At 36.1% G+C, this 27923-nt stretch overlaps 1 protein-coding gene across 1 annotated transcript; it reads right to left on the minus strand.

Moving 5' to 3' along the window:
• Positions 1-124: 124 nt before the first annotated feature.
• On the minus strand, positions 125-27923 carry LOC102801889 (cyclic nucleotide-gated channel rod photoreceptor subunit alpha-like). Its single transcript, XM_085505663.1, has 23 exons — positions 27597-27923; positions 27305-27373; positions 26581-26662; positions 23688-23791; positions 20720-20825; positions 20194-20235; positions 18926-19007; positions 17362-17461; positions 16597-16661; positions 16346-16424; positions 15527-15645; positions 15238-15330; positions 14214-14310; positions 13053-13161; positions 11980-12017; positions 10319-10428; positions 5525-5594; positions 4786-4841; positions 4518-4541; positions 4036-4187; positions 2955-3013; positions 2236-2271; positions 125-718 (listed from the first exon to the last, which is right to left on the minus strand). The coding sequence occupies exons 1-23, from the start codon at positions 27921-27923 to the stop codon at positions 125-127; spliced, it is 2613 nt and encodes an 870-aa protein (XP_085361789.1).

Consider the following 27923-nt stretch of genomic DNA (forward strand, 5'->3'; position numbering starts at 1 on the left):
GATACTCTTGCCCCCCACCTCCACATTTGGTTGCTGCAATGTAACTGGGTTCAAATGCCATTTACTCTCCCAGATTTAAACGATCTGTTATTGCTTCTTTGATGTACAATTCTATATGTTAACGCTATCGAAAATCAAAGTCACTGTCATCGAATTCACTGTTCGTCAAATCACTCGTATAGTTGGTGCTTTCACTTTGATTTCGATTTTTCTTACGTATGGGCAAGATAGTTTCGTGATTAGTCAGTATCGGACCGTCCATATACACAAAACTCGAGCCGAGACCGGGGCTGGTCGGGGTTTCTGGCGTGGAAGGTCTGGAACTGTCAGATAGGCAAGCGTTCTCCGCCATGACTCCAGTGACACTCTGTTCCGGCGCCGGGCCGTTCACACAAATACCGGGAACGCGCACCAAGACGTCATCTTCAATAATATTCCGCCTTTTCGAGCGACTTTCTCGACGACCCGCATCGAGGAACATATTATCCGGTATTTCGATATCGGAATGTTGTTTGACCCCATTCGCCGTAACATGCCGCCGTGCGTCGGTCGCCGAAAAAGCTTGAGAGAAACCGTCGGTGGCGCTCTGTTCTTTGCAAGCAGTCGTACGTTGAATTGTAACTGGAGCTTCCAATATGTGTTCGAGTTGGATCACTCTCAGTAAAGCTTTTCGCAGCTCAACGTCCCGTTGCTGCAATTGGAATTTCAGATATTCCACCTAGATAGTTGAAATAAAATAATAAAATACTCAATATAAAGTAACATCATATATATGTCGATAGTGTTTTCCTCAAATTGGCGGGTACGACGCCATATACCATATGTATTTCAAAAAGTTTGCTGTCTTTAGCAATGATATTATTATATTCCTAAAACAAACATGATGTCTTATTCAACCGGTACTGTTGGTCTCAACAAATCCAATGCTAAATGTTTGAGCCCAAAGTTCAGCAAAATCGGCCGGACGGAGTTTCGTTCCACGCCGTGTTGTCGCATAAGTTATATTACGATCTTGTTTCAATATACATATTATACAACATCTCTTAACCAATGTTCAGACGTAAGTTATTACATTTTTGTATAATGTACACAGTAATTTTCAGGTAATTTATAGCACCAAAAGAAAGTTACAAATACAACCTGTGTTATCTTTCACAAAATAAATGCATATAACCACTGTAATTTATGCATTAATGGAACGATGCTAAAATTCATATGCAGTTTGTCATTGGTTTAAAAAAAAATTACATTAATGTACAATATACTAAATACATTCATAAACAGAAGTCGGGTAAGGAATATTTATAGTAATACATATACTTGCAGAATGAATAAACCTTAGTGTTTTCATCAAAGGTCAGTCACGTAAATTCAAAACGAAAACATCGGATTGGGTACTAGACAGGGGCGTCTCTCCATAAAGTGGAACGCGTTATAACAGCCTACGCCACTCTACATGCTCTCATGCGAATTCAAGCCGTTTTCATATTGACCAATAGCGTTTGTTTTAAATGACGTCACCCAGGATTACGACATGATAAGAGATATCCATGAACACGTTCGATTAGCACAAACAAATGCGGCTGCACGTCTCAAGGGCTTTGCTCAGGCAATAGTCTTATTCAGGTTTCAAAAGAAAATCACCGAAAGTAACAGAACAAGTAAAGTAGTGGGGGGATGTTGGTATAACATGTATAAAAACTTCCGATCGCGGCCTTTGGAACTGGACTGACTCAATCGCGACAGACGCAAGACAGACATTGTTTTTCAAAACGGCCTTGCTATCATATATCAGAACTAAGCATGTGCGTATGGGCGGTTCACACAACAAACTTATTAATAGCGGTCAGTTTTTTTATTAGAGATCTGCTAACAACTATTTGCGCAATTACAGGCAATTAGCTAGTAAATTCAAACAAACATTTGAACATTAAATTAAAAATTGTCGTGCTTGGTCATAGGAGAAGGTTTTTTTCTTGACGATGAAGTAATGTCACCTCCATGAACTAAGGCTTATGTTTGAAGTAATGATAATGTTTTGAACAGCGTACTGTGCGAGATGTAAATAAAGTCCAACCAAAGAAAAGGAGAACAATATATATATATTCGTGGAATACGCACATGCGCAGTTCCGATCACATTGTCGCTTTAAAACCGTAATATTGACACACATTGAAGTAATATTGACACACAATGAAAATTACACACGAATCGACACAGTTAATGCATCACTACCTTTTCTCCTAATTGGCTTATCCTTTTCATAGTTGACTGAAAAAAAATCCACAACATATCATTTTAGTTACAATTTTTTGTTTGGAACAGCGCCATCATCGACAGTACGTAGTTCATACATTTTGGATATCAAAATACTTCAGTGAATATCTCCCGATTACATCATACATATAGAGATCGTACTGAAACACGAGAAAATTTACGAAGTATCGACATAATTCTGGCAAATCCCGCCACAGAGATTCCGATAGTGGAATGAGTCAAATTATAATCTATAATAAATGTCACGTGTACGCGTTACAATTTCATGATGTCGATTAGCGTAACACTGTATTTTATTTATCTTTGTCTCTCACGAACGCACAATCATTAGTGAGAATATCCAGTATAAGTATAAAATATCCGAAAAAATAAAGTAACTATAGGTAGGCGGATATATTCACACTGAGATCTCATTTAGTTGTTACATTTCACACATCTAAACATATGCGTAGACAAAACTGTGCGAAAATACAAAATACAAACAAACAAGCAAATAAATAAATAAACAAATAAATAAATAAATAAATAAATAAATAAATAAATAAATAAGTAAATAAATAAATAAGTAAACAAATAAATAAATAAATAAATAAATAAATAAATAAATAAATAAATAAATAAATAAATAAATAAATAAATAAATAAATAAAGTCTTGCAATAAATATTTACTACTCACAAGGCTTTCCTCGTATCTGATAGACCTCAATAGTTGGGAAAGTTCGTTGATCTCCTTAGCTGAAATGGAGAAATTTGATTACAGTAAAGAAAAGTAGCGTTTCATTTATTGTGCTTTGTGTTTTTCAATTTGAGGTGTTCATTATACGCAGCCCTTTGCAATGTCCCCATGAGTAATAATACAAAACAAATGCAATTACAACACCCATTAACCATTAATCATCTCGTATTCTAAAGTACTTATTTTCAATCTATCAATCAATTCATCAATGAGTCGTTTTGTTGTCAGGATTTGACGAAGCATCTGGAGTGAATCCGGAACGATGAGATTCTTTGTTATTTGCTTATCTATCAAACATCTGTACTCGGTGCATTGGCAACAGTGTCGTGACACCGTATCATCTCCCAATAGCGTTTACCCCTATTCACAAAAATGCTAATGGACTTGAAGATTATTTCAGTTCAAGTTTAAAGTCACTAACGAAGCTAGTTAGTGGCGTTGCACTCACGAGCAGTCGCCGAGAAACCGAGAAACTCGACATTGCTGTTCAAGACACAACCTTATTATCATTAACCTTAACCCTCGTTGAATATTTCTAAAGTTATGCACAATGTTTTGGTGTCATGGCAATGCATTATCATTTGATTGACGTTTAATTAATTAATCAAATTGATTTCAACGCGTCGCAAGAAATGCACAGAAAAAATAGCAGGATTTACAGTCAAGCTGCACAGCACAATTATATCAAAAAAGAAACTGAGCAACAATCAATCACCGCGACTACTGGCACGTTTAATTTAACGTTAATATACCTCGAATGAGCCAATCACCCACCAGTTCGCGCTGACATGCAATCAATAAGACGATCGATATGTCGACATGTCGAGTTTATCATAATGGTTTTGAATTGCTGAACTACTTTTATACTGCGGAATGTTATTAATTTACTGCAGGGCTACGTAAGTATCGTTCCTTTTTTGAGTCAGCAGTCTTCTAAGCATGTTACAAAAGCTTTGCATAGTTCAGGAAGTTCATTCTTCCCGCGGCTGCAAATCGAGTAGTCAGAAAACAAGTTACTTACCCCGGGCTTCAAGTAACATTTTTGCATCCTCGTGTCTCATGACAGTGTACGGCGTTCCTTTCTGTTGTTTTAGTACTGTGGTTGGCATCTGTTTGCTGGATTCAGTGGCAGCTAGAAAAGCCTCTTCAGCTCGCTCTTCCGACTGGGTCTTTCTAGTGAATCAATTTTTTAACGAAGATATCACATTTAAAAAACAGGATTAGAGTGTCCCGCCATTTCAAGAATGAGGAATATTCAACTAAGAAGCGTACACAAATCCCCTGCTCACTGCATAATGGCTTCGATCCGTGTCTTATTATTGCACTGAGTCAACGAAGAAATGAAATATGATTCCACATTGTTGCTTAACTGAAATATAATTGACCTGCATTCAAGTCCGCAGAGAGTTGTTGGCTGATAGAATGCACGTACATGAATAACTACCTGTACAATAAGAACACGGTTATATCATAAAAACGTCATACATACAAACAGTTACTAACCTGACTTCCTTGCTACGCTCCATTCTAAAGGGAAAAATAGCATTCAATTAAACAACGGAGATGTTAAAACGTGTGTGGAAATGTTATACGAAACGACACGAATTGTGGACTAAAGAGATAATAAATAAATAAATAAATAAATAAATAAATAAATAAATAAATAAATAAATAAATAAATAAATAAATAAATAAATAGATAAATAAATAAATAAATAAATAAATAAATAAATAAATAAACAATATACATACGATGTTTTTAGAAGCTTACCGTGCTCTTCCCTGTGCCTCCAGGACTTTTTTTGCGTCCGGATATTCGACCAAGGCCTGCAAGGTAGATGATATTTTTCTAGTAAATCCTCTCTACACATGTATTTATTGCAAACAATTTTCTTATATAAAATAAATCAACAGACGTTTAATTTATACTCGCATCGACGATTATAACTATAACGCATACATGCTTCCCATGCTCCCTTGGAAAGGGGCAATTCACTTGGAATATCCCGCTGTGTGTATGTACATTCAGCTGTCGGGTCGCCTATACGCTCAAATACGTCGCTTTTTTCCACAAAAGATTTGTACTTTGTTGAGGACAACAATCCGACAACTGGTGTTTTGTCTGTACCGTCACGTGATTTGAATAAATCAGCATCAGAAGATATAATGTTGCCAGAAATGAGATATGCACCGACGTTGATCTCACGTCATGTTATGTGTTCCTTCCGCCATTCTTGGTGTGTTTCCCTGGCGCCTCTAGGTATACGCATGCTCGAGTTGGTCTTCATGGATACGCACATTCATAGCGTAATTCACCTTGACGATCTGTTTATTGCGTCGCTAATTACAAAAATCCCTAAACCGCCAATTATGGGGAAAAAAGACGAAAACGGACTTGTCAGGTTAGTTGACGTATATTCATCAGTCCGGGCGGTTTCTTAGTCAGAATTCATACGCAATTCAGCTTACGAATGGTCTAAATCAAAACGACAGATAGAGATTAGACCTACCCCCATGAGATCTTTCCTGGACAGAACTAAAAGTTCCGAGTAACCGACAGATCTGACATCAGCTGTGCGCCTGAAAATACAAAGATTCATAAATTGTTAGTACTTTCGCTCAAACCTGAAAGTTGACAATTGTTAAGAGTACTCCAGCCCATCATATTGGTCATATATCTTGGTATCCTACTGCAACATAGGATGCTTGATCACAATTCAGTCACGAGGAAGGATTTTATGAATTTGTATTTTATGCTGTATTTACATATGGTAATATAGATCACTCGAGACAACTTGGATATAGAGAAATACACAGAAGGATACATTTCGTTGCATTATTTGCTTAACAATATTTATTTCATTGAGTGAGTCTTTATATAAAGTGCAATAACACTGGATCGCTGAAAATTGTGTTTTGATAGGGTAGAAGACAAATGAATTACGTAGCGACAAAGGCATAACAAATAGAAGCATATTTAATGGAATCGCGATCGACGCAGCTTCTATTATGAAAAAGCAAAAATAACTGAATGATGAGAAACCACTTTGAACATTTCTGCAACCTAAATACGTACACAATGGTTTCTTCTTCGTGTTCACTTTTGTTGCGATATTCCGATCGTGTTCTGAGTAAAACATGTACATCTGTGTTCTCCTAAATCTGGACTTTCAGAAAGTTCATGTATTGCCATAATTGCCATACATGCAGAGCAATCGAGAAAGCGCCACTTAATACCAAAACAAAATTAATCATTATGATTTCTTTACGTTTGTTTGATTAAATGTTTGAGCATTGTTTAAACCAATTAAATGTTTAAAGCTGTGAACAGCGTTACAGGGATTCAAACATATGAACATGAACCAAATGAAGTCTTGGCGCCAAGTGATAGAAAATCAAGACAGCAATTTGTGAACTCATAGGTCCTTGAATGTTCTAGTCATGAAATGAAACACATTTTAGATATAAGTTCACACGAGATATAAAAAAATAAAGCTGCAATAAAATGGGCTATTTTAAGACAATGTCGAAAATGTCAAAATTAGAGAATTAAAAAGATCACTACGAATTGAACAAATCAAAGAGATCGACCCAAGGATCAAAGCAATCAGACTTGTGGTTTTCAAAAAGAAGTCGAAAAAGTAAAAACATTGACAGTGGAGCTAAAAATGAAACAATTTATGTATTTATCGCCACTGACTGATATAAAAAATGTGCTTGATACGTTATACTATCGACGAATTCAGTTAAACATTTAAAATAAATTAGTTTAAGCTTGACTTCATCCTTTAACTCGTCATTTCATTCACAATCACAGCGTCGAACAAAAATGCATATAATATATATAATGATTTAAAATGTGAGACTAACAATTATTCATTCTCTTAGTGAATATATACTGGGAAATATATTATTCTTTGGCCACATGCATTTCATTTTACTCGACTCCTGTGTTACCGATGATGTACCTCGTTCAGTGCATGCAAGAGACGTCATAAGCCCGGATAGCAGTCATATATGTACATGTCTAGATCCTATAGCGTTTTCTAAATTAGCCTGACTGACAGTGCTACTGCGTCAATTGAGTAATTCCTTGCCATTTAAGTTGAGTTCAACAGTGCAAGGCCTCCAGTCAGATCTAAACTAATTGCTGATTAGTTTAGAGATTATTGTCAGAATCTCCTAAGCTGAATCATTGTCCTCGAACGCCTTTAGAACGTATCTTTTTAATACAGACGTTCCTAACTTGGCCAATTTGAAAATATAAGATGTGTCAATGTCCTACTTAATAATTATATATTTAAACTGCATCCTTTTCTGTGGATATCGTTTTACCTAGGACAAGTAAGGGAAATTTTGAAACTATAAACAAAGATCTTTTTGTTTCTATATTTTCATGTATTCGAGTCTTTCAAACCTTGCCTCTACAATATTTTTCGTGTGCTTTCTAATTATTGTTGGTGATTGACTCATATAATACACCATTCTCAACGGTGACTACTGCTATTACTAACCTTGTACCATACTGTATGCACACAAAATGTATAGTGTAATTTACAGATCAGGGCACATACGAATAGGTAGTGCTCCTTTTGGTCCTGCTGAGATCAAGCGCTGATTCTTTGAGATCCTTGTCCAGCTCAGATCATACACTTATTCTCCGAGACCGTGGTCCAGCTCAGGTCAAGCATTAATTTTTCGAGACCTTATATATTCCAGCTCAGATCAAGCACTAATTCTTTGAGACCATAGTTCAGCTCAGATCAAGCACTGATTCTTTGAAACCCTATATAGTCCAGCTTATATCAAGAACTGATTCTTCAAGACCATAGTCAAGCTCAGATCTAGCACTGATTTTTCGAGACCCTGGTCCAGCTCAGATCAAGCACTAATTCTTCGAGACCATAGTTCAGCTCAGATCAAGCACTGATTCTTTGAAAACCTATATAGTCCAGCTTATATCAAGCACTGATTCTTCAAGACCATAGTCAAGCTCAGATCTAGCACTAATGTTTCGAGACCCTAGTCCAGCTCAGATCAAGCACTGATTCTCCGAGACCATAGTTCAGCTCAGGTCAAGCACTGATTCTTCGAGACCATAGTCCAGCTGATCAGATCAAGAACTGATTCTTCGAGACCATAGTCCAGCTCAGATCTAGCACTGATTCCTTGAGACCATAGTCCAGCTCAGATCTAGCACTGATTCTTCGAGACCCTAGTCCAGCTCAGGGCAAGCACTGATTCTTCAATACCATTTATAGTCCAGCTTAGATCAAGCACTGATTCTTCGAAACCATATTGCAGCTCAGATCAAGCACTGATTCTTCGAGACCGTAGTCCAGCTCAGATCAAGCACTGATTCTTCGAGACCGTAGTGCAGCTCAGATCAAGCACTGATTCTTCGAGACCGCAGTTCAGTCCAGATCAAGCACTGATTCTTTGAGACCATAGTTCACCTGAGATCAAGCACTGATTCTTCGAGACCCCATTCCAGCTTTGATCAAGCACTGATTCTTCGAGACCCCAGACTTTACTTCATACTTTTCAGTGCAGTATATTAGGTGATGGCGGATTCATGTTTCTGCTTGAATAAGTTACAATTACGTAGTTGGCCGAAGGGGGCAGAATATACTTCCCTCTGTGTTCACGTTGTAACGTCACTGATATTCATAAGCATAAGTACTTCGATTGTGTGGCTCCAACAAATATATGGTCATTTGTAGAACAGATTTTGAGCAGAATTTTGAATTGACGAATAACATTGGACTTTATGACTAGTAGTAGTGATGGTCAGTCTTTGAAAAATAAATCACAAAATAAAAGAATATCAAATATTTTAATCCTGGTAGTCTATTCACAGATATGTGTGCAATCGAAGTGAGTTTTATCCATCCATATCAGTTGTTAACTATGAAATGTATCAGAGACATTTTACTTTAATTATTCCTAATAGCATCATTATTTTCAATTTAATTATGCATAATAATGAAGAAAAAAACGTACTTGTATCATAAATTGACTGGTTCAGTATAGAATCCCCCACGTTCAAAGTTCTCGAGTAACCACTATGTGTCCCTAGGACGTATCTCAGCAACCATACTGATGTACGATATATGATGTTCGTATTCAAACATTGATAGTACATTTCTACCATCTTGACCGTGACGTAAGGCACAGTTCAGTACGAATCTAATGCTCCTCGACCAATCAGATATTATCTATTGCAGGATTTTATATACACCTCCGAGTTTGACTCGTGTCTTCATTATTGTCACAACTAGGACCAATTCAAATCGTTTTTGTTCGCATGAATATCCTACGAATCTTACATAGACAACGTAACATCGTACATGAAACTTTGACCAAGTAATAATTAAAGATAAACAAGCAAGTGTGGGTTCGAACTCAATGTTCCGCATCCCTTAAAATACCAGAAACTCGACGCATTACTGGGTACTGGTAATCCCTGTATGCTGGGCTATAACCCGTATAGAGTTGGATAAGTGGCGGGTTATTATGAGAACAGCGTCCACCTACCATACTTTCAATATGCAATTTGTTTGAGGTTGTTGTACGGACTGCAAATACATCTATAATGGCGTACACCCAGTACATTAATACCTGATGATGTATTCCCACGTGACGTTCAGTTATCGCATATTGACAACTAGTATTATGTTTCATCGAATTACATTCAACCGTACAATGCAGAATCTTGGATGTGTCAATCTAGGGGTCCTCTATGAGTGTCTAAAAAATTCATTGGGTTGTAACAGTGAATTACTATTAACGCCAATACTACATTTCAGTATGAATTGGTGTCAATTCCCTCGTTGCATTTGCCTCACTTTAATTACACTTCCTTGAATTCTGCAAGTTGGTAGAGCGTGAAAAGTGTGTTTTATTGATTACTAGGACACATGTATTGCAGCCTATGAACACTTTGCTGAAAATACATGAATTGCCAATAACGATCCAACTATAATGAATGTAAATTGAATCATACAGTGTGTGAGTGTCAAACCAGTCTGAGTTGATATCGAATATAAACATGCGTTTGTTTGGAAGCATGGCATGAACAAAGCAGACACATTTCATGTCGGTATAGCATATGTCAATGCTCATGTCGAATGCATGATTTGTGTCGTCATTAAAAGTTATGGTCGCTCGACGGACATTCAATTACCAAAGCCGTAACATATATATTAATTCTGAGATAGATTCAGGGGCCATTAACTGTATCGACATGCAGGCCTTGGAATAAAACATTAGTTGTGAAATGAAATGAAATTAATTGTGCGTACTTATTGCATCCCGCGTCAAGCTTCAACAGACTTATCTCCCCAAAGTAATTGCCTTCAGACATTGTAGCAATCACCATCCTGCTCCCGGTAGATTCCTCCGTGATTACTACCTGAAAGAAATCCAGTAAATATGAAATATAAGGCAGGAAATATATTTCCGGCAAAGGTGTGTTACCACACAATTGCGTATGCCATAATACTACAGTGACACGTTCTAAACAGTCAACATACTAACGGTACCAGCAGTGTAAATTGCTTCTTTTAATAATAAATTGCAAATATTCTGTGTTTTTTTTTTACATTTTAATTAACTTCATTCATTCACGTCAATTAAACTGTAATTACTTTATAATACTACGTGGAACATTATAGAGTTCTGTAGAAATGAACAATAAATGAAATTAAAGAAATTGACAGGAGAACATATATTATTAATCCGTTTATAATTAATACATTATGTATAAGTATATATTCTGAAATCTTAAATGTATAGGAATTCAGATGTACATAGTCAGAACCGTTTAGAACCGCTGCCGCGTGTTCAGTATTACATTTTTGTTCTTTTTATTTTGTAAGACAATGATCTCTTTATCAGTATAGCAGTCAGGTCATAAACATGTCGCAAAGATTTCTGAACACTTCGATGGTTCTGATACGAGAATGAGTGAGTAATATAAAAGAAAACCGCCGCTGACTTCAAGTTTGTTAGCTTGCAATAGAACAGTGAATACGAAAGAAAGACCGGAAACTACTACGTGTCTGTTATATATTGTTTGCACCACTTCCAGTGACTCTATTGAGCAAACAATATTTGCAGTCATATCCTGCTTTATCACATTTTTTCATAAATATGTTTTTAAAGGCAATATCACGTGTGTCGGCTGTCAAAAGAATGCCGCTCACCAAAAAAATGAAATGTATTTTTTATGCGCGTAATATATAAAGCTTTATTTCTCGTGTCAATCTAAGATTCATTTTACATACATTTTTCGAGATAAAAAAAATGGTCAACACGATCTTTGAAGTATTAGAAAGTGGAAAACGTTTTACGGTATTCTCCAAACAGCAATGTCATCAGAATTGCAACTATCTGTGTAAACTGTCTGCTATAAATACGTAAGCATTGGCTGTTTGTGTGAGACTTCCCTATGCGCATGCGCGGTTCTGATGACGCTTCGAATATACTCGAAAAAGATCGCGGTTGAAAGTGGAAGACTGTATAATTTGTCCAGTGAATAAATAATTCATATATTACCCATTATCATACAATTTGTTGTATAAATGTCAAGAACAGACTAATAAAATAGGAAAGCGTGACCGCCATTTAATCAAGACGAGATCTACCCATTTCACATTTTCATTTCAAGTGACTACAAGCGGTGATTACGTTGCTACTACACAAACTAGGTTGCAGTAATTGATTTGCACGAAACGCATCGATGTGGATCGTCATCACTAATGTCTCGAGTCGAGATATCATATCTGCTCAACATTCAAGACACGGTGCCTTTCTTCGTATTCAGTCCCTTATACAATTTAATTGCCAATTACATAGTTAAACAAACCATTAGGTACAAAAACAGGCTTACTAAAAACAAAACTTCTCGCACATCACTGTCATTAAAAGAAATGCAAAACAAGAATAACTGATGCTAACGTACCTCTACTTTTCCATGATTGATTATGTACATTTCACGACCTGGGCAACAAATAAAATGAAATTAATTACAAAGAACATATCAAAAATGAAAGACGAAACACCCATTGGTGAAACATGACAGATGAACAAATAATAATGAAAAATGTATTACATATAATCGGGAACTCGAACAATGATACAACAGAACGCGTCGACTTTGAAAGCACTGGGGCAGACACTCACCACGAGACCGAAATAACAGATAAAAAGGGTTATCGAATTACCAGTTATGCACACTCGCACTCAGAATTCATACATATTCGTGTTTCCAGAAGCTAAGTCTGTGTTTTCCCGATATGACATTTGCCATGTGTGTTACGGCGAGTCCTCTAAATTTATTTGAAACAAACAACAATTCTCACATTATTTGACTATGAGATTTAGAATTCCTGTTTGTAACGTAGTTCTTCGTTTGTTTCAATAAATTGTTTTTCATATTCAATGAAGCATTTGAGTAAGTAATCAGAGATTTCTACAGAGTGATCTTATGGTTCACTGCACACGGCATTTTGTATTGAGATTGACTCGAAAAGCTCGAATTAGCATGAAATTACACCTTATGGGGTAATTAAAACTCATTCATATTGGGGAAACATTGGTAAACAATATGATGTTCACACATTTAATCTAGCTTATCTAGCTGACTTGTGCGACGGGAAATCACACTTGCCCGGATACCTTTAAACAGTGATAAGAGTTTTCACTATATTATACATCAAAAATAAGAAAAACCTAAAATGTCACTTAAATTAAATGTTATATAAAACATGGTTACAACCTCGCAATACGAAACTGCTAGGGTTGGGCATTTGTATGTTGAAACACACAAACCAGGTGAAAAATGAAAAGGAATATTCACAGATGTGCCAGCTGTTATATCAAACGTCATCTAGACATCTTAATTGAAAACTCAACGCTCATTCATCTCGATTCGTTTAACAAACTCACACGCCCACAAACAAACAAATGATGGACATATACAGCGCACTCATAGGTTAACAAAAAGAGAGTACACGACCAGAACACTCTGCTTACCTATTTCCCCAGTTTTGCAAATATAGTCACCGGGGGAGTATATCTGAGATTTCAACTTGAGAACCAGCTCACAGAGGAGTCCCTGCTCACATCCTTCGAATATATTCACCTGATATATGAACGTTATTATTATCATTAAATAAATCCTAGAATATTTAAGTGGTAAAACATGACACAGTTTATTGAATACATCATATAGTCGCATAAATTAATGATGGGTCGTTTTTCTTCATTACAACTATTACGAAAATACAGATAGGGAAATCGAATAAACGAGCAGGGCAATGCGCCCTGTGAGCAGATGCGCACTTCAGTACGTCACAGTTACCGATATTCTCATTAACGGCTTAGTTCTGGAAATTTCTACATGATGTACACTCACAATAATCGCTTAGTTCTGCGGGCTTTAGAAAATTACTACCATGATTACTTAATAATTGTGAAAATCTCGATAATAGTGTGGACAATCTTATAGTATAAACGCAGTGGCGGATCCAGAAGGGGCCAGGGGGGAGCATGGCCCCTCCCAAACGCATGACGATTCATATCATCTGGATTACGCATAGCTTCTCTGCGATTTACGCTCCGTATATCTTAGGCGAAGCTTGGACCCCCCAATACATTTTACTGGATCCGCCACTGTGTAAACGGGCCATTGGCTGTTACACGAACTAACGAGTTCGGGAAATGAACGCCTAGTTATGCTGTTAGTAATATAAAATAATAATAAGATTCAATCTTGGCAGATAATATATAGGACGCTGAGTGTTTTTTGTTTTGAACCGTGTTCTATTTGTGTATGTCAATGTCAATGATATATAGTGGCTATCACGCAATCTTGTAATCCAATGTGTCTGTAATAATGTACTGAAATTAGGCCTCCATAAATGGACTCTTTTTCGAACACCTCTCCCACCAAAAGCAATATGCGATAAATATTACCACGACCGCTTTACATTAATATAATGTCACTTCGCTACTCCGCTGACACAAAGATAAGTGACTGTAATGTTGAAAGCAAAATGGGCGACGTAAGTCATTTGGATGTAAGTGGAAACCGTATATCTAACACTCGGTTGCCCGCCAGTCAAACTGAAAGTGACATATTAATTTAGTATGACTGTGTTGTATTTCATTTAAATGCCAACTAAAAAAACTCACTTTCTTTAAGGTCTCGAGGTGAACATGAATTGCAATTTCTGCTCGAAGTCTTTCTGGAAGCATCTCGAGGAGACTGGATTCGTCTATCATCTGCGTTCTAACAAGAAATTGAAACTATATGAAACCACGCAAATGCAAAAGCTTAAGAGACAGTGCTCTCCCGTTTGGAATCACAGTTTGAAAACCCGAATCATGTAAAGGCATATTGTTAGTTGAATATTCTCGAAAATAAATATCTAAATAATTTTTAACTAGAGTAGTAACAGCAACAATTTACTACCGCCATCAAGCCCGTCCGCGTTCAGCGACTACTTTGCAGTTACTGTGATAGGAAAATATACACGCGTACTCGGCGTGGAGGTGTGCATTGCGCGCAAGGAAACGCATTTAAATGCGATTTATTTTAATAACATCAAATTAGGTGTTAAATAAGACTCTCTAATTTGTATTTGTACGCAAATTCGCAGACAAAATCAGATTGCAAGTATGTAAACATATACAAGTGAACGTATACGACTGTCCAACATGCCATACCCGACTAAAGATAAATGTTTCTGGTAATGGGAACGTTTGTAAAGATGTATAATCTCTGATAACAAATAATAACTCCTTGAAGGAACACTGATAAACACCATGCGCACATTTATATTACAAACACTTTCCTATGAAAATTACAAAACCATGTATGTGTCCGACTTGATCAGACAATAATTTCAGCTTATCCAGAAACATGGAGTCATGAGTATGCCTTCACGATGGATTACTAAAATGTCCACTTGAGGTCTTATTTTACTTTGTTTATAATACTACGTAAATACGAAATCCGAAGATTTCCAAATCTCCACGCACTGGGGATGATAGCGTCTTATTAGAAGATTATATGTCTAATAGTACATCATACATTGCCTGCAGAATAGAATAATTCAGTATAGAATTTCCTAACAACACCTTTTAAGGCTACTTAGTAAACTATACACAGTGTACGGCGCCAAGGGCATCGATTCATCACCGTAGCGAATATTACCTGTGCCACGAATAGTCAGACCATTTTTTCACCCTCTTCTGTAAATACTCGGGAACCTTTCTGTGGTTCATGTAAAATTTAATAGCATCCATTCTGAAGGGAAAAAAATATACATATTATCATGTATTTGTATTACTGTTTGTTTTATAAGAGTTTAATGCAACGTCATGCACTCGGAATTCATTCATTTCCTTGAATAAGCATCCGTCACAATTATAACGGTACCCAATGTCACTGAGTGCGTCTGGTCTCGGACAGATTAAGAGGCAGAAGAAAATATAGCTAATACCTGGATTGAAACTCCGCCCTCGCGGCGTTCATATTGCTGATGACGTCACCGACATTGCCCACCACGGCGGCGAATACGAAGACTCCTATTAGGAAGGTGATTCCCGTAAATATGTATTCCTAAATATAAGGTAAAAGACATAGTTTTTTTTTTTAGTTTTTGAACGTTGGGATGTCAAATATGTAATATAAAGTTGAATATCCGGACTCAGATGTATTAAACGAGCGCGTTAGTCATTGAGTATATAAAGAGAATACTCAGACAGTGCGCATGCGCAGTCGCATCAACCTCCGCTACGCGTCGGTACGGTATTCCCGCCGTACTGTCTTCGTGAATACTCCGCGGCATCCTCGTAATAAAATTATTACTATACATCTTTGTTAACCAATCGTTTTCAAAAGGTCCACCACCTTGGAAATACCGCGTATTCATTCCATATTTTGTAATGCGCATTTTCTAATATGGTAAAATGGATGTATAATAAAGCTTGTAAGAAATGCGAAGTTACTGATTGTGCCTGATTGGTTACCCAGCCCGAACATCAAATAGTCCAACCAATCAGAAAGCATCATTTTATTTCAACGTATCAAATTATGTTTTTGTATATATGCCTCGACTCACAAGAATTCTACGCGTGTGACGTAAACAATTAGCATAATCGATGTCAGGTATAAAAAAAGTACAATTTAGCAAACGTAATCATCAAGAACTACAATCAACACGCTAAGTCTATGATGCTGCTTTGTATTAAAACCCAAATGCATATTAAATAATTAGGGTTGATAAACGGAATTAAATCACCGGTCAAGCCGCACTTACTAAGTTTGTTACTGGATTGGCGGACCCGCCTATTGTCGTCAAGGTAACCAATGACCAATAAAACGAGCGAATGTATTTGCTGCAAAGAGACAATACAGACATTAGTTAACTCATATGCATTAGCTCTGAAGAGAAAGCAGTTCAACAGCACGAATTCGCGAATTCTATTTCCTTGTCACGGATGTAGCTGATGAAGCCGTGTGGATTCACGTATTCAAGTTAACATTTATCCTAATTTAACTCATTCTCACCTAAGAAAGTTCTGGTGCCCTTTATCAGCGGGGTACACCCAATCATTACTACCGAAGCCTTCGTACTGTGTAATGAAACACGATATAAGGACAAGGATTAGTAATCAGGACCCATTGAACAAAAAAATGTAAAATATTTCACTGTGAAATCAAGAAAGAAATGATTATTGTCGTTGCCATTCTTGAGTGTCGCAGTGGACAATATGTTAATTAATATAAGTAGGACGGTATCTATAGTATTTATACAACGCGATTGTAGTTAAGCTGCCGCCTCAATATCGGTGAATACGAAAAGATACTGATGCATACCAACTACGTTGTAATATCTATTCGATTTATTCATTCATTCATTCATTGTGATATTTAAAAAACGATGCAGGGATTCGTTTTTATTGCGTCATGCTTTTCGGAAGGTGTTTGGAATTTGGTAAAATAATGATATAATCGTTTATTAAATTAGTGTTTATTCTTCGATATGATGTTAATATGATCGGCAGATACTGAGAGTATTAAGGTAATTTTTACATGTTTTTCTAATCATTGTATTCAACATTGTATTCATACATGGCAACGGTTCTACCAGGAAAACAATATTCCATTTACGATACTTCATAACCAAACGCGCTTATCAAATTTTAACTTTACTCACAGTTTTTTTTTTCAATGTAAAACAGTCTCACAGGCATGCACACTCGTATAAGTATTTTCAAAATCCTCATGTGAATCAGGTAAGTCAGCGAAATCAGTCGCCCACTCAGTTCTTACCTCCGAAGCAATGTAGTAGAAACACCCTATCCAATGAATCACTACTCCAAGGTAAAGTGATAACTTGAAAGCACGAACAGCGTTTGGGTTATTAGTACGACTGCGGGAAGAAAGAAATAAAGACACGAATTTATATTGAAATAGATACGTTTGACAGCGCAAAGCTGGCATGGCGCCGTTGTATAACACACGAATCGTGTCGGTTGTAATCTCTCGATTGATACTCCGTCAATTGATCTATATCAGAAAGACATTTCATCACAAAGACACGATGAGTTAGAAATTGTCTACTAGCTTTTAACCAATTCAACCCTCTTTATCCAAATCGGCGTGATTTCAATTTGTAAGGTGTGTTTTTTTTCAAATACGTTAACGGCAAATTGAAAACTATTCATGAAAAGTATTGTGAACATATCGTGTCTGGGAACATTTTAGCGACTAGTTTTCAAAGTAGACGTGCAATTTGTTTCTTCGAAATTACAAATCTGTCCACACTGTTTGTGGGTGGGGGGGGGGAGAACTACAGTCGGCTGTACAGTAACGAAGGGGCAAGGGGGATACCTGGTACAGGTTACAAGAAATAAAAAAATGCATTTTACGTTTTTACAGGAAATAAAATGAAAGTTTCATATACAGTAAAAACTAGGTTTTAACACTTTACAGATAAAGCATATTTCTAATTAATTTGTGTTTATGATTCAAAATTGGAAATTGCGTACGAATTACACCATTTAATGCTTTAATAAGATCTTTGTACAAATTACGGACGAATGAAGTAGCTGATTACATTTGACACTATTTCCATGTCTACGAATTTACTTTTTTATTTATTTAAATAACATTATTACGAAAATAAAAACAATTGATTACAGCTTACGACAATACCCTTTGCCGACCCCCATTAACGACATTAATCAATGAAATTAAATAATTTCTTGACAACTCCTTGGAATAAAAGTTTCTCAATTGAATTCCAGTCCAAACTTTATTTGCAATATCTCGGAGTTACGCCTGTAATATCCATTGATTTGCAGCGCCGGTCGTATTTGTGGCGCAAAGTCTAATTTGACTAGACGTATATATCGATGATATTGCGTCATTGAATCTAACTACATCAATGAAATAGGTTAACGACACACGATATACTAGCTTGCGGCACGTAACAGAGGTATACCTGTCAATATTGACTTGTCTGGAGATTCACATCCGAGTTAATTTAATTAGACTTAATTTCAGAATACGAATAGGTATTTATTTTCCAAGGGATAACAGTTTTCGTTGCAAATACAGTTGTTTAAATGTGACACCTTAAAGGACGGGGTTCGCGGCGCCGCGTTCCGTTCGATATGAGAACCCTTCAAATGCTGTTTTGAGACAATAATAAGTGTGTAACATAAAAATACGTTGCAGTATTTCATTTTGTGCCAGTTATATGTACAATTCAATCTGTAAAAAATATCTTGTATTCAGTGAGCACGTGTGCGAACGTTAATTGTTTAATTAATCACAAGAAAATAAATTAAGCGCTAAAGTAATAGTAGAGACATCCAACGAGTATACCAACCTGTCTGTGTTTTGAAAGAACTTAGACATGGTGTGTAATTTCAGCAATCTAGGTAGCCTTGATGCGTGGATTGGAAGTTTATCTGAAATCGATTAAATAAAAAAACGTTTACCATTTACAACGGCAACCTTGACACTGGTACGAAACATCTTCAGTAGTGTATGTGTAACTAAGAGGGATGTATTGCTCAATATTTATAATATATATTAGAGTGAACGGATGTCTTCGTAAAGTAGAATTAACCATCAAATCTACTCGAAATACTTATTTGTATTCCTTTTGATGACAATTCCAAGGACATAAGACGATATAGCTGCAGCATTAATAGTAAGGTCTATTTGAATTTCCGAAAACCAAACACAGATCGAGTAACAATCTTACGAAACATTTTGCAATTGAAATAAAAAAAAATATTTATTTTGCATGGAAGTGCACAGAGTAGAATGGAATGGAAGCATCTGATAGAAAGACTAGAACCAGGAGAGGACCACTATATTCTGAAATTACACGACTCTTTTCCAAATTAGATTAGGCAAAGCAAATACAATATTAAACAGATACTCAGTGTTTCGAGTTGTCGACGCCATCTTGATTTTGGAAGAAATTGCCATTTTGATAGACCTTTCTAGAATAACTGACAATTGCCGATACTTTGCGATATTATACTTTTTTCAAAGAATGTTCTGAGTTAGTGACGCTCACACTATCGTACAATAGAGTTCAATTATTTGTCTTGTGTCAATAAATCATATACGTGGTAAAGCATACAAAACGGGTTCGGCGTGTAACATAAACATGACCGTGCATGGCAAACATGTAACAAGCCTCGTGATAACAATCATGATACTATTTCCTTGTGTTGTATACGTTTCCATGGCAGCAGTGGATATTGAGACCTCAATAATAAAGCCATGGTGAGGAAAACACATTGTATATCGCAAAGTCGACTAATTTTATTTCGCCACATACTCGACCTCGTCAATGGCTTGCTATGCATCTATATGTACATGCATTAACGTGATTCACTCCCTCTTTAAACCAAACGTACATCATATCAGTTAGGAAACTCGGTCGTTCTTTGAAAGGCGACAGGATATAATGTCCAATTACGCTATTTCACGGCCTGCCATAAATTCCTGAAATTGGGGTCCTGTTGCCGAATAAAAGCCGATTAGCGGAAGAGAAGATGGTTAATATAATCGAGAGAATGGAGTTACCCGACACCAAGTGCGTCGTTCTCATTTACCGTCTGAAAGCAGAAAACTTACCATCACCAACATAGGCTTCTAATACATCTGAATTAATAATACCTAGATATTAAGAAAGACGCCGGATATAACGACGATTTCAATACTCAATACTATATATACATATATAGAACCGAACTGGGTTCAACATATATTCCTTCCACATATTCTTCGCAAACAGGGAAGTGAAAAGTTAGTTGTGAGAATGACAGTATAACAAAAAACGTGTCGAAAATGTATTATTAGATACAGTCATTTGCTAGTCGGGTTTCTTCTTATGACAATGTTGATTTCAATTCGAAATTGGATACGCTGTGAGCGCTTTTTATCGATCAATTTTCAGAGTGAAAGAGACAGCGGAAGACTGAGATGTCTCTCGTATTCGTCGATGGAGAATTGATAAAAGCAGTTATTAGTTTTAGAGAGTCGACTTACATAAGTTGCATTATTGATGCAGAGACAATTACACGTATAATTATACAACTGAAACCAACCCACACCCACCACTCTTCAACTAAGTGTTCACTGCATTTCCTTGTATACTTACTTGCGATGATCTGGATCACTGACCCCAATGGAAGTATGGACAGGACATCCCTACGGAATTCGGGCTTGTTTCGGTAATTGGTACTTAGTTTCAACGGGTCTGTCACCTACAAATATCAGGATGCAAGACAGGTGACGTTTATTGCAGAAACTTAAAAAGTCGTTTACGCGTAGTGGTTGATCAAGTTTCTTCTTGGTCGAGAAATATCAAATCACAGTTTCAATATCGACCATGGGTATCACTATTGCTCTGGATTTATTAAAGGGACGTGCAGTTCAATTTTGTAATTATTTTTGTATTTCTTATTCAAGTAATATAATTACCTTTATATACCAAATATACATTTATGCGGTAAAATATTCGAATGTTCACGTTACGTGTATGTAGACAGTAGCTAGACAGTTGGTAATGAATTTACGGGAGACCAACGATTTATTCCAGCTAGATACATTAATATTATAATATTATCATAAATTTATACAATGATACATACAATATCATGACCCTTGTACTCATATTAAAAAGTAATTTCTACTCAGTATATATACATTGATTAAAATCAATACTAACAAAATATTGAAAAAAAAACGCTGGACTATATTTTGCATACAAATAGTTTGAGCCATTTAACATTTGGTTCCAATGTAACAAGGTTTATTCTTATCTCAACATATCGTTTGCGTCTACATGATTATGGTGAACAAATTTGGGTAACAATTATAAAATTTATAAGAAGTGTACTCATGGTTGTCCAACATTATTGAAAAATTCTGACGAATAATATTTTTTGGAAATAATGTTTTATCATAAACTATTATTGAAACAGTTTTTGTTGGTTTAAAATTTGTCTTAAAACGTACTTAAACACCTAAAACTTAAATCAAAATTACAAAACAAAAGGACGGCAAAATTGTTTGCTTTAACTTAATATGTCGAACGTGAACGACCTAAAAGTGTGATCCTCGTATACAATAATTCACTTTTAGAGTCGGTATTGTAACCTGAATTCACCCTCATTATCGATGTGGATACTAATATTCACAAATATCGTTTCTTCGCGAACACAGGAGAGTTCAAAAAGCGGAAGACAGACACTTTAATAAATTACAAGGCATTTTAATATGAATATGCCAATGTTTCCTATCGGAAGCAGTTATGAAATTATGTTATATTTGTCTCCATGACAACACCAAACACAATGTTCGCATATGGGTCATGACACACACCATTCAATGTACTGAATTAATGCGCCAGGTATTGGAGTTAATATATATTTGTCGGCAGATACGACTGATTACCGCCACACTGCTTCAATATCATCTACAGTTACCGCATTCACTTTTGTATCGGTTCAGTTACGATATGACGGTTTAACGAAATCGGAAATTTATTAGTTCCATCGGGACAAACAAATCTATGACGTACGTGTTGTTTAGTATGAGATATTCTAAGACTCGAAACTATTATGATATGTTATCAAAATTGAACGGCAATCAAAACATCATTAAAGTAATTACCGCTTAATATAATTTGTTTTTCAACAGGCATATTTAGTTACGCAGACTGAAATATTGATTATGAGTGTGTCATGTAATAGATGTATTCTTCTGTCCCACTGAGCACTTGTCTAGTTAAAATATATATTAACAAATCAATAGGAATAATCGATATGTACATGTAATGAAGTTAATTTTATAACCAAATCTGTGTTATTTCCATAACCTCAATCTTTTTTTCCGATCCCTCATCGGAATAGTTCTGGTATTGAAGTGAATATTAGTGAAAAACAATGAATGTATAATGTAACTGCTATCTCGGGAGAAATAAGGAGTTCAAACGCGTGTCAGCGAAAGTCTCCGCATTAAAATATCCAAGATCAATATCGTTGAGTGTATATTTATAGATCAAACCACGCGGGAATGGGTGATCACGATTTATGTACGTGACCCGCAATTTGATTGACTCAAATTAATGAATTTATTAATCTGAAGTTTAACGCACGTATTTACGTATTTCGGTAATTGCGAATTTTGGAAGAGGATTATGAAACATTTGGGAACAAAAAATGTGTGCCTGACACAAATAGTTATGCTGCGCGCCAATTGGTAAAAGTCCGTAAATGGTTTATATATTATTCTGATGGACTTATGCATCGGCGAGGAGTTAAATTACTTGAAAGTCAATTCACTCGGAGAATTCTCCGTTTTCTACTTCCGCAGACAATGAATCACTTAAATTCCACTGCAATAAAGTCTGCCTAGAAATAGCGAAACGCATATCCGTGTTCAATTGAACAACTTTGCTATAGTAGTTTACTCTGTGTGATTATATTTCCTCGAGGTTGTCTGTCAGTCTCAACAACCTACTGGCTGGATAAAATTGGTCATATGTGAAATTATAATAGGCATTTATGAGGGATAAATGACCGCTTGCTACCATGTAGACAGGATAGATGTTAAGGGTATCGAATGGCTGCGTTCTGTCATATATACAGGATCGGTGAGAAGGGTTGTAAAATACACATGTGGCTGCATACTACCATGTTGAGAGTATAGTTGAGAAGGGTTCCAAGATGGCCAAATGGGTGCACGCTTCCACATATACAGGGTAGGTGAAAGGGATTCTCGGGTGGTTATTGTGTGCGTTCATTTAGACAGAATAGGTGAGGACAGTTGTTTGAAGGTCCAAATGTCTAAGTGCTGTCATGTGGATAGTATAGATGAGAGCGTTTGCCGGATGGTTAAATGGCTGCGTGCGGCCATTTGGACAGGGTCATAAGTGAAAGGATTGTCGGATGGCCAAATTAATGCATGCTACAATGTGGAGTTTTTTTTCTTTGGGGACGGATATGCGTATTTTCTGGTGTATATTTATTTAATTAATAAACTGACTCACTAACATAACCATACCATCCCTGGCATCATCGCACATATTTTTGTATCAGAAAATATTGAAACGACGAACTTACGAAAATCCCGTGTTCGAGGTAAGCCGTCCTCACTTGAACAATTATATCAGAAATATAAATTGTATCACATAAGATATCCATGTACATAAAAATTGCTGTATGTCCTATCTGGAAAAAAACAACAACAATGCAATTGTGTTATACAATATTATAATAATGATTATTAAAAAAAAATAATCCATTGAAAGCATCTTATGAGAGGGAACAATGAAATCACTAATTCATTTCCCAGTGCTGATCATAACAATGTATGTCTCCAATATCATGTGTATATCAAGTATATTCCATTGGGTGTTGGACATAGAAGATATATAATAATTCATTCTAAAATATTAGATTTGTTAAATAATCGTAGTAATTTTCAATTTTTCATCATATTTTCGGAGATTTGAAATGTATCCGTTTCTATGCATTCAGACGCAAGAAATATGACACAGGAATCGTAATTTGCGATTGTGTATTCAATTCCATTTCTATATTTATGGTTCTGGAATGCATTGTGAATGCATGCATTGTGTTTATACAACCCATGAGAAAAGGTATGTAGACATGGATAGGATGCGAGGTTGATTACAATGATGCAACATAAGTACATATGGCTTCATAACACACGTGTATTTTGGCTGAGATCTGAGACTACCTGACATATTGTATTGTAACATGTGGAGCGGAATGCGCTTTCTTTTCCAAACACTGGACATTTCATGTTTACCATGAGGTCCAGAAGCTTTCCTCTTACTGATTCCACGTCCTGTGAAGAAGTACTTGTCAGTTGATTCGTGCCTGTGCATTGTGTGTCAGTCGATTGTAATTTGACGTGTATTTTGTGGATCGTTTGTCGTTTGACTACGTACTGTGGTGTACTGATCGGTTAAAATTCAGAATGATATAAAAACGAGTGATACATGTGCTCACTCTTTTCGAAAGACCAGACATCACATTATGTATACCATGGAGTTTATATATCCTTCACATACTGATTTGATTATCTAGTACTTGTTTAGTTTGTTAATGGGTTGGGGTATATAGTCTATGTTATTTCCACTTTATTTTGAGATTTAGTCATGTGTATAGTTTTTTTTGTCAATCATTAAAATCAACTCTTAATATATATATATATACTTTAATTTCTCCAGGTACTTTTTACATTGATTATAGTACAAAGAACAAATATGCAAATACATTAAAATACATATAAATACTGGTTGTCGTAACTGGGTGCATATATATATATATATATATATTTGCTTATATTTCTTTTAAGCGTGAATCCAGATCCTGGTAAGTAAGTATGGTAAGTAATAAAAAAACTATTTCTGTAATACACACATCTCTACTCGATTTATTAATAAATGTTAAATATCGAAGCAGGATTCATGTTACAGTAGCTAGCTATTTTAAAATAATAGTAATATTTCATGCAGTCTTAATTTGGAACATTTAATTATAATTGCATAATGGCATGTTGAACTCTTGATCAGAAAATATTTACGTATATATGCTTAGTATTGTTTTAAGTACACTTATTTAGTGTATATGTTTATTTATTATATATATCACGATGTATCTACTCAAATGCTTTCATCATTATAAAATGAGGGTTTTAATATAACGAACCACGGCATCCTTAATTTGTGACTTCATAACGATACGCTACAGCTCACTTATCGCCGTCACCCATTGAATCGCTATATGATTTGACAAGTCTATTTTATAGTGCTCCGATCGACGAAATCGAGTTCATTAAATTCCATTTAGCGTGTAGCTTCGTTGTAACTGGTCTAAGCTGGAGTGTTTCAAACGTGACATTTTTACTATAGTTTCCCAAGTGAACGCCGTACCATATTGACTCAAAATGAACCAAATCCAGTACAAAACCAGAAAAAAGGTAAATCGCTGAATCAAATATTAATGTTAAGGTTTAACAACAGAATAAAGATTACTCGCACATTCTTTGGCAAAATCATAATTGGATTTTAGTTATTGTTCCCGAAACTAGAGCTTGGTTAGATTGAAGCATGCACGATACGGCAGTGGAATTATAGTGAAAAGGTCTTCTCATACATACATACATACATACATCGGCGGGTTGCTACTACTCAATTGTCCCTAGAATCTCATTCGGATTGTTTGAATGAATTTGAATGAAATCAAAGCATACTAAGAAATCACATACATATTGCTAGACTGTTACAATTGAGTGAGTGCACTCTGGATATACTCCTCTGGCGATGTCAACAACTGATCGCGCATTGATTTCAAAAAGAACCAGTCTAGTGATTATTATATATATTATGCTCGTTGATGTGCATCGAATTTTTGTATTTGATATTTCACTATTCTCCGCCACCATTTTACCGAAATCAAATAAGACACACGCACATGAATGCGAGAATAGTTGTGAATGTCTCTCCAAAGAAACGTACGTGCAAGAAGATACAATGATGTACGGATGAACTATCGTGACTGACTTAAGGTTTTCAATCCACATTCAACATTTTACAGTACTGAACGTATTACTTCACATACGCACAATGCATTATGGGTGGAAAACTTTCCGTTGTATATATATAATAGAAGTAATAGCACACTGACTAATTTAACATTATAATAATATGTCTTTTTCATTTCATATCATCGACATAAAATAAGAAGTATGACACAATTTATTATCATAGAAATAAAGATTTGTATTTTTTTTTAAAAATGCCTAGTAGCCCAAATGTTTTTTTTAATGACATATCATTTTTATTTTCAGCCACAAATTCTTTAACGTACCAACTTCTGTTTCCATAGAACCCTTCTCTACTTCTGCCTTCAAGACAAATTAAATTAAGGTATTCTAGCTTCCACTGAAATATAACATATTACTGACTACTACTGAATCCATTACCTACCTCATCTCTCATCTCCGAGAATGCGATCCTCAGAATGACCACCCAGTAATTATATATGACAGCCAATGTCACAACACCCTGTAGAACCACAACACGTGAAAAAAAAGTAAAAGTTACGTGGTGATACGCAAATAAAAATATTTCTCTTCCGATTATAATTCGTGAATATGCGGTCACACAATCAGAACAACTTAGAAGCTAATCTAAAATTGACACTTTCTGTGGCGGCTTTCTTTACATTATTTGCCATCGATAACCCATCACTATTGTGTATATACGCAACACAACTAGGTAGCACATCTGGCGTCATGCTGCGATGGCCCCAATTTGCAACAATTTGCCTTTGGTTGAATGGGACAATTCTCACATTAGCAACTCCGGGAGTTAACTACAGGATCTCAAAAAAATATTATTCTTGAATCAAATTACACTCTACGGACTCCATTGACATTCAATAAAGCTTCTCCACACGCATTCATTTGCTGTTAGTTTCGTTTGTATGGCGATGGTTGCAGTTTGTGTATACAACGCAACAACAGCAGCTCGCGCGATTGTATATGTCATTCACACTTTGAACGTGAAATCTGAAATACACCTCCTACTGCGGAAGAAATGTATATGCAGATCACGAAACTAGTTACACGTAATTGTTGCGCTGTGATTCGACGGCATGGAGGAATATCTACCTAGATTTCATTTGACGATGCGGCATATACTCACCATCCAATAATATGACCCGTCGCCATCCGGATCCAACACAAAGTCACTTTTCTGTAAATCTTCTGAAGGCTGAGGCGGAGACAATACAGAAAGAGTGTTGTGATATATGAAATTTAGTAAGAAATGTCAGCTTGCTAATTTGTTGCCAGGCAATAGAAGCTAATACTATGTGTGGAAACACTCCTCAATCAAAATAACATTCATGTTTTTGACTTTATGAAGAACCCTCGATTATCATTATACTAAACAAGTATTTTCTTGGCAATTTGAAAACACACGTACATGTGCATACCTTCGATCCTGGCAATTCGTCTTCCAACTCTATACTACGTGGCTCGTCAAAGCTTGTGTCTTCTTCCGAAATAGACGGAGGAAGTAATTCATCTCGGTTCACAATTTCCAACTGTCCATCTTTCCTCTTGTCCGGTTGATCATCTTTTATAGCACCGCGAGTTTCGTCATGATCCATTCTGTGTACGCCTTGGTCTTCGTTAGGGTGTTCGCGTTCGTCGTCTGCACATGCGTCGTAGTCGCATTCATCGCTCGTCGAGGAGTCATGCAGGCCGTTGGATAGTGTTCTCTTCTTGAACTGGCACTCAGAGCTATGTTTTTTGTCCAT

Source organism: Saccoglossus kowalevskii, chromosome 2 (assembly GCF_978046115.1).
Source record: "Saccoglossus kowalevskii chromosome 2, keSacKowa6.1, whole genome shotgun sequence".
Taxonomy (NCBI): domain Eukaryota; kingdom Metazoa; phylum Hemichordata; class Enteropneusta; family Harrimaniidae; genus Saccoglossus; species Saccoglossus kowalevskii.